The sequence below is a fragment of the Phaseolus vulgaris genome, chromosome 9, assembly GCF_051622355.1.
Source record: "Phaseolus vulgaris cultivar YP4 chromosome 9, ASM5162235v1, whole genome shotgun sequence".
Taxonomy (NCBI): Eukaryota; Viridiplantae; Streptophyta; class Magnoliopsida; order Fabales; family Fabaceae; genus Phaseolus; species Phaseolus vulgaris.
Genome location: NC_143506.1, coordinates 8,903,421 through 8,912,053, shown reverse-complemented (window position 1 = coordinate 8,912,053; position 8,633 = coordinate 8,903,421). Strand labels below are relative to the sequence as shown.

The following is an 8,633-nucleotide window of genomic DNA, read 5'->3' as shown; positions in this document are numbered from 1 at the left end:
GTCGCTTTTACAAGTTATATTTGTTACCTCCAATTCAATCGCCAGATGCAAACCTGCGATTATAGCTTCGTATTCGGCTTGATTATTGGAAGTTTTAAATTCAAATTTCATGGCTTGTTCGACAACAATCTCCCCTGGTCCTTCAAGTACAACTCCTGCTCCGGACGAACGACTGTTAGATGACCCATCTACGTATAGTGTCCATCAGGGAGTCCGTTCGGTCAGATAGGGAGTGATTTCTGCTGTGAAGTCGGCGAGGGCTTGGGACTTGATGGCTCCCCTGGGTTGGTATTCGATGTGGAATTCTGACAGTTCGACTGCCCAACCTATCATTCGTCCGGCGAGGTCAGGTTTGGTGAGAATCTTCATAATGGGATAGTTAGTCCTAACAATGACCTTGTGATTTTGGAAATACATCCGCATCCGTCGTGCGGTGATGACCAAAGCGAAGGCAACTTTTTCGACCATTTGGTACCGGGTTTCTGCGTCATGTAAGACTCGACTTACAAAATATACCGGTCGTTCTTCCGCTTTAATTTCTTGTACCAGAGCGGAACTCACCGCTTCATTGGAGACGGCGAGGTAGACCACAATGGGTTCCCGTGCGTTCGGTTTCTGGATGACCGGTGGGGATGCCAGAAATGCTTTTAACTGTTGGAAATTTTGTTCACATTCATCTGTCCATTCAAATTTACTTGTTTTCTTCAGAAGTTTTATGATGGGTCTCGTTCGTTCGGCAAGCTTAGGTACGAATCGAGACAACGAAGTGAGACGGCCGACTAGTCTCTGGATCTCTTTGAGTCCGTTGGGACTTCGCATTTCGGTGATTGCCTTGCATTTTTCTGGATTAGCCTCTATACCCCGATGTGTGAGCATGAAGCCTAAGAACTTCCCCCCTTCTACGCCGAACGCGCACTTCTCCGGGTTTAAACGCATGCGGTATTGACGCAAGGCTTGAAAAACCTCTTTTAAGTCAGAAACATGTTGTTCGCAAGAGTCTGATTTGACGATGATGTCGTCAACGTATACTTCTACATTCCGACCGATCATGTCGTGGAATACGTGATCCATGAGTCGTTGGTATGTGGCTCCTGCATTCTTGAGGCCGAACGGCATGACTTCATAGAAGAAATTATCAGAATCTGTTCTAAACGCGGTTTTTTCTCGATCACGGTGGTACATTTGTATTTGATTGTAACCTGAATAAGCATCAAGGAAACTTAGGATTTGATGACCGGCTGCACCGTCGACCAGCCGGTCGATAGTAGGTAGAGGATACGAGTCCTTTGGGCACGCTTTGTTAAGGTCTGTGTAGTCTACGCACATTCTCCATTTTCCATTCGTCTTTTTTACCATCACTACATTGGCTAGCCATGTCGTATAGTGGGCCTTTTGAATAAAACCAGCTTGAATTAGCTTGTCGGTTTCTTCTCGTGCGGCTTTCCGCCGTTCTTCACCTAGTTTCCTTTTCTTTTGAGCGATCGGCCTGGCCTCTGTATAAACAGACAATCGATGGGTAATCACATCTGATTTTACCCCTGGCATGTCTGCAGCCGTCCAGGCGAAAAGATCAGCGTTCTTTGTTAATGTTTTACCGATCGTCTCTCGGTCGTCTGGTTTGAGGGATGTTCCCATGTATGTTTTCCGGTCTTTGTCCCGAAGGAATATGGGTTGAAGATCTTCTCCTGCTTCCATTCGGGGATCATCCAGTCGAGGATCTAGATCGACTAAAGCGACCAAGTGTCTTCTAGATTCTCTTCCTCTGGAGCGTCTTTCTGTTGACCGACCTCTTCGCTCTGTGGTCCGTTCGGCTGACGTGGTATAAAGCCTTCGGGTCGGCTCCACCTTCAGGCTAGCTACATAACACTCTCGTGCTGTCTTCTGGTCTATATGTACGGTTGCTATGTCTCCATTGACCGAGGGGAACTTCATAGCTAAATGAGGAGTTGAGACAATGGCTTTCAATCTGTTGATAGATGGTCGACCGAGCAAAATATTGTACGATGTATTGGCATTAACGAGTAGATATCGTATGTTGATGGTCTTGCTGAGGTAATCATCCCCGAACGTGGTGTATAGATCGATAAATCCTTTCGTATCCACTCTTTCCCCTGAGAAACCAACTATCTGCTCGTTGTAGGGTTGTATCTCTGCTTCTGGAATCTTCATCTTCTTAAACGTTTCCCAATATAGGATGTCGACCGAGCTACCCTGATCTACCAAAACTTTTGCAATTGCAAATTTATCTATCTCCACAGTTATTACCATGGGGTCATCTTGAGATGGATCGATTGCTGTGAAGTCTTCGTCAGTGAAAGTGATTGGTGGTATATGCGGTCGGCGTTGTGTGGGAGTCGAATGAACGGATTGAATTGCTCTCAAATGTTTTTTCCTTGCCGAATTAGAGCATCCTCCACCCGCAAAGCCGCCTGCAATGTAATTAATTTCTTGAGGGGGCTGACCGAGCGACACCGGTCCAGCGATTGTATTGATGACTGTGCGAACTTTTTGTTTAGTTCGACTTCTACGTTCAGGGCTTTCGCTTTTAGGCCTCGTTCGTCTGATCGGACTTTCGCTTCTTTTTCTTCTGCTTGAACGATAGTGGTTGTCACGGGTCCGGTCGTCTCTTCGTCCCGAACGTTCGCGGGGATCATGATCACGCTGGGGTGACCTGGGTGCAGTGATGGTGGTTTTCACGAACTTGCGCAGATGACCGGCCTGGACGAGCTCTTCAATTTTATCTTTCAGTGCTTGGCATCCTTCGGTCGTGTGGCCATAGTTACGATGGTATTGGCAACGTTTACTGGTGTCGGCATTGGGAGGGGTTTGTGATGGCCTCAATGTCGGAATCAATTCAATCTGCAGTGCTTCGTCGAGAACCTTACCCCTTGGTACAATCAAGGGAGTGTAGTTGTGGAAACGGGGTCCCCTATTGGGGCGATGTCGTTCTCGGTCGGTCGGTATTGTGGGGGGACGAATTCCTTTGCTATTGTCCGTGTTCTCAGCATAAGTTTTTCGATGGTAGTCAATATGTTCTTCTATCTGCATGAACTTTGTTGCTCTTGTTCTTAATTCATCCATATTGCACGGAGGTCGTTTGATAAGGCTTTCAGTGAACCTTCCTGGTAGTATGGCCGAGACCAAATGATGCATGGCTATTTCTGGATTAAGATTACGAATGTTCATACACACTTTGCTAAATCTGTTCATGAATGTTCTCAATGATTCTCCCCTTTCTTGTTTGACATTTAGAAGAGACATGGAGGATGTCCGATGAGGTCTACTTGTGGCGTATTGCGTGGTGAACTTCAATTCCAAAGCGTCGAAGCTTGCAATGGAATTGGGTGGAAGGTCCGAAAACCATCCAAGGGGGCCTTCCCTGAGAGAGGTGGGGAAGACTTTACACCATACCGTTCGGTCGGTTGTGTAAAGGGTCATTTGAGTTCTAAATATATTCAGATGTTCGTCTGGGTCTGTGGAACCGTCATAAAGGTTTATCGTTAGGCCCCTCCACTTGTCAGGGAGAGGAGTGGTTATGATGTCATCAGTGAACGGATGGCCTTTCGGGTTTGCTACCTCGTTTGGGGTTACTGGCTTTGCACTCTGACGGGTGTGTTGAACGAGTGACGTGTGAGGTATGGCCTGGGCTATTGTTCTTGTTCCTGATTGGAACGGTGATGGAGAAGGTGCACGTGAATGCCCTTCGCGTTCAGATTGCTCAAGTCTATCCAACAATCTCTTGTTCTGTTCTTTCAATTGTGCTATCTCCTCTGCGTGTTGTTGACGCTCTTCCTCTCGTCTTTTCCTTTCTTCATCCTGGCGAAGTTGATCGATGACTCCTTTTTGGAGTAACTCCTGCATCTGAATCTGGAGGGTTTGGAGTATGGTCCTATGCTCTTCGGAGATATCATTGTTGTTGTTTGTCGTTGAGTCCATCTTCAAGCGTTGGGATCCTTGGGTCTGGGAATAATGATTACTCGGGCCCCACGGTGGGCGCCAATTGTACCTGTATGGATATTGGGGCCTGAGTAATGTTGATCCCCGTCGATACAAGATGTCTTCTTCACTCTTGGTTGTCCTATTCTTCAAGTCTTCTTTCTCTTCGCGTGCTTCGGTCGGCCGGCGGGGGTACCTGCGATTGCACTCCGACGCTCAAGTCAGCGATGGTGCTCAAGTGTGAATTCTCTGATAGTATGGAAAACGTACATTTTCCCCCTTTTCAGAAGTCCCTTTAGTAGGTTGACCTGGGCCTTGGCCATGTGGGCCAATCAGTTGATGGTTAGAGACATGCTTAGTGGTCTTTGGGTCGTGCCTGGTGGTTTCCTGAAAACCAGGGGAGTGGTCTAGAGAACGTGTTTTTACTTCGTCAATGGTTGTCATAACTGCTCTTTTCTACACGTGTAACCACGTTCTGGATTAAATTAGATTTAATCGACATAAACCATTCGGTCGTCCGGCTAGAGGTCATGGAAGGACGAAGAGTCGTATAAGACGCAGGGTTTTGTGATGATTTTACCATGAGTATACTGCGGTCGTCCGGTGCCGACCGGTACAGTTTCTATTTCATGATTTTCTTCTATTGACACTAAATACTAACATAATTTTAGTGGCTTTTATTTTGAAATATATAAATATAAACAAAAACTATTAAAGGCTACGAGAAAGTATGGGCAATTTCTAAAAATTTCCATGTTTTCAACTTGTACCCAAGTGCATCTAAATTTTTTATATTTATCTTTTTGAAAATAAATACATTACGGCATTGAGTGTGACGTTGGAGTGTTTGTTAGATTCACTATAAAAAAATTATTAAATAAAATTCAATTTTAGAGATAAAAAATAATTATTTAATATATTGATTAAATTAGATACTATTTTAGAAACTATAAAAATTATTGGTATTACATTGTTTTGTAATTACTATACAAATAACTTTAGTAGTAATTGTTAAATATATCTAATGGAGCATATGAATTATCTAACAGGGATGATTGGATATAATGAAGTTTGTGGCAATTGAAGATCAATTAGTTGGTGGAGATTAGGTTCGTCCTTTCACAGTAGATGATGCAAGTATAATTTCATCCATTTGTGTAAAAGATGTGACATGTACTAACGTATTTGTGAATATTTGGTACATGAGATGACTTACTTCAATGAGTGTAGACTTGATTTTATAATTGTCATTTTGAAGTTTGACAACACAAATGGACAAAAAAAATGAAGACATATGTGTTGTTAGGTTGTGAAAGAGAGTAAGCATAGAAAATACAAACTATATTTGAATTGGAACTCACTATAACTGGTGCAGGAAAATGTAATTGTCATTTTAATTGTAAGGCAAACTAGTTCACAACGAAGAAGGTTGAGTGTTGAAGGTAATATGTGAGAGTCATAATCATGACTTGACTGATACATTACTTTGTCACCCTTATGTTGGTATATTAAAATCAAAATGAACATTCCATGTTTGTTGACATGATTAAAAGTTTAGTAAAACCAACAAACAAATTAGTTAATTTGAAAGAGAACAATGAAGAGAATGTCACAAACAATAAAGCAGCTCTCAAATGTCAGATATACATACATATAAGATATCATAGAGAGGATCTAGAACAAAAATATAACAATTGATGTTGTTAAAACATGACAATTATATTCACTAGAGCTGTGTAATGGGATTCACATGTTGTTACAAATGTTTTTTAAACACATCCCTATTGGGAAAATCAGAACAGATTTTTCTTCCTTGGTGTAGATACAAAATGGACACTTGCAAAAGCAATAAACAAACAAAAATAAATAGAGAAAAATAGAATAATGACATGGAAAAACCTCCTCAACTTGAGAAGTAAAAGTCACGGAATAGAAAATGTCTCTACTCTGAAAGTAAGATTAAAATATTTATTTTTCCCCTGTGAAGATAACACTTAATTTCACCTAACAAGGATGAAATATAAAGTCTCTCTAGCATCTCACTATAATTTTGAATCTCACATTGTGATGGATATCTATTATCTGATTTACTCTCTATGTTATTCTTTTCCTTTGTTTGATTTTCTCTTCCTTCATAAAAAGATAATGGATAATTAATACTCATTACATATTTAAGATACCTTCAAAATACTATCTTCAACTTTCTAGGTTGAACTTTATAGTATTCAAGAGAGATATAATTTCAAGACTTTGGAATATGTATTATTACTCAATGAATCAATTACCAAAATTCATTGGTCATGATTTCCCATTAATTATTAATTAAGGAGGATTTCCAACAAGTTTGTAAGAAAGAGAAAAACAAGCAAATGAACAAATATAGTGTTATTAAAGGTTTTTTGACCATGATGGGGTTATTTTTTTTGGTTTTTACCAAAATGGGATCGTTTAAAAAAAAATTACAAATTTAGGCAAGTCGTGTCAATTCGACACGACTTCATATGCAGAAGTCGTCCCAATTAGGCACGACTTCTGCCATGTCATACTAAAGTCGTGCCAAGTTGGCACGACTTCTGCCCTGTCATACTGAAGTCGTGCCAACTTGACACGATTTCTGCCCTGTCATATTGAAGTCGTGCCAACTTGACACGACTTTTGCCCTATCATACTGAAGTCGTGCCAACTTGACACGACGCACGACTTCTGCCATGTCATAATTTTTTTTTTTAATTTTATTGTTTATATATTGGGTAGTAAGTTATGTAATGTTAAAAATTAATTTGATACATAATTTTTCTAAGAGTGTTAGTTTTAAGGAACAAAAAATTGGATAATTGTGTATGGATCATGTTTGAATTGAATGAATAAATACATAGATAAAGAAAATAAATGTTCTAAGAGTGTTATGAATGAATAAATACATAGATAAAGAAAATGAGGAAAATTAATAATCAAACTTGAATTGAATTTTATTATTAAGCTCGTCTGTGTGGACAACTATGACGTGGCAGAAGTCGTGCCAAATTGGCACGACTTCTGTATGACGGGGCAGAAGTCGTGTCAAGTTGGCACGACTTCAGTATAATAGGGCAGAAGTCGTGCCAAGTTGGCACGACTTTAGTATGACATGGCAGAAGTCGTGCCTAATTGGGACGACTTCTGCATATGAAGTCGTACCGAATTGGCACGACTTGCCTAAATTTGTAATTTTTTTTTAAACGGACCCCATTTTGGTAAAAACAAAAAAAAATAATCCCATCATGATCAAAAAAACCGTTATTAAATACATTTAGTATTGTATTGTTGATGGACAATACATACAAAACCAATAAGTTGATTGATTGAGATAGTAGGTGTGATGTTCATTAGATTAACTTTTTTTGCTACTTTGGTTTTGTTAGAGAAAACAACTTTGGACTCTTGAAAGACTTAAGAGTTGAGAAAACAAAATCTTCATAAAAAGTTGATGAGAAGGTGTTTTTGTGGGATTACTGATGTATTAGTCTCCGGCAGTGCACTTGAAGGATGCATGGTTGAGGCCAGTCGATATTACAAAGGACTTGTTGTGTTCTTGGTGACTAAGTTCCAGAGGTCATTGTCCAACTTTTCACGCCAAAAGCCTAGTGACCGACAATATAAATGAAATGTAGCATAAATTATCAGCTTTTTCTAGCTGTTAGGTTCTTCCCCCGTCCCTTTACTTTAGCTTTTTTTTTTATGATTTATTGTTTTGGTTCGTGCCTTCGTGCTAACTCTTTCGAAGATATACTTCAGCAGCCGCTAGACTTTTTAACAAATTATTTGTACTACTATTGCTCTTTGTGGGCTACATTGGTGCCACTGTGCGAGTGGCTAGCAACACTTTTGAGTAATGATTAGTCACTGTGACTTAACCTATCACCGATAGATAAAAGATTCACTCATTCACAAATCATATCATGGTTTGTTGTCCTGCTAAACTTGGAAGCCCAGCCCTGTTCAAAACTTACCAATGATCTTTTCTTTGGCTATTTTTCGGGAATGAAATTATGATCTCAATATTGTTTCAAAAGTATAACATTGTGGGTGCAATGTGATTGACTGCAAACTGTGGTTTAAAGGACAGAACAATGCTTTGGAGTGTAGAAATAGAATGTCAACTAAACAAATCATTTAGTAAAAGATAATTTAAAACCTTAACTGTGAAGATGATGATGGTCTGTCAGATTTTATATATATCTGAAGCAGAACAGCTTTGAAACCTGAAAAGAACCTAACTTACTAGTTAAAGGATAATGGATGGGGCAAAACAAAATGGAAGAGTTTTAAAATGCCAGCTTGCAATTATGACAACTGTGCGTGTCACTCTCATGGGAAGGAAGGACAGTTATGGTAGGAAAAGCATTCGAGTTTGTGGTAGATTATTTTAGCTGTATTGCGGCCAAAAGGATGAAAACAGAGACACGTAGGTTGCGGAGAAGAACTAGAACCTACAAATGTTGGCACCTAATCATGGAAGAGTAGAAGGGAAAACCATCCAAATGCCAATAAACATTATCCAAATTAAGAGCCCCTACTGCTTTTTCCGCCACCGAAACACTCCACGCTTTTCAACCCATGTAATGTTTACGTAGTTGATGCACATACTCGTGTAAATTTTCAAAAAGACCACCACACCTGAAGAAAATACATGTACTAATAATTTAACTTCTTTCCAT

General features: G+C 40.1%; 1 protein-coding gene across 1 annotated transcript; it reads right to left on the bottom strand.

Moving 5' to 3' along the window:
- Positions 1 to 204: 204 nt before the first annotated feature.
- On the bottom strand, positions 205 to 3,936 carry LOC137822337 (uncharacterized). Its single transcript, XM_090295638.1, has one exon. It carries the CDS (start codon positions 3,934 to 3,936, stop codon positions 205 to 207), a length of 3,732 nt encoding a protein of 1,243 aa, XP_090151764.1.
- Positions 3,937 to 8,633: the final 4,697 nt, after the last annotated feature.

Bases quoted from the DNA above. Each gene is read 5' to 3' on its own strand.
- LOC137822337 (XM_090295638.1), bottom strand. From the start codon at position 3,936: ATGGACTCAACGACAAACAACAACAATGATATCTCCGAAGAGCATAGG.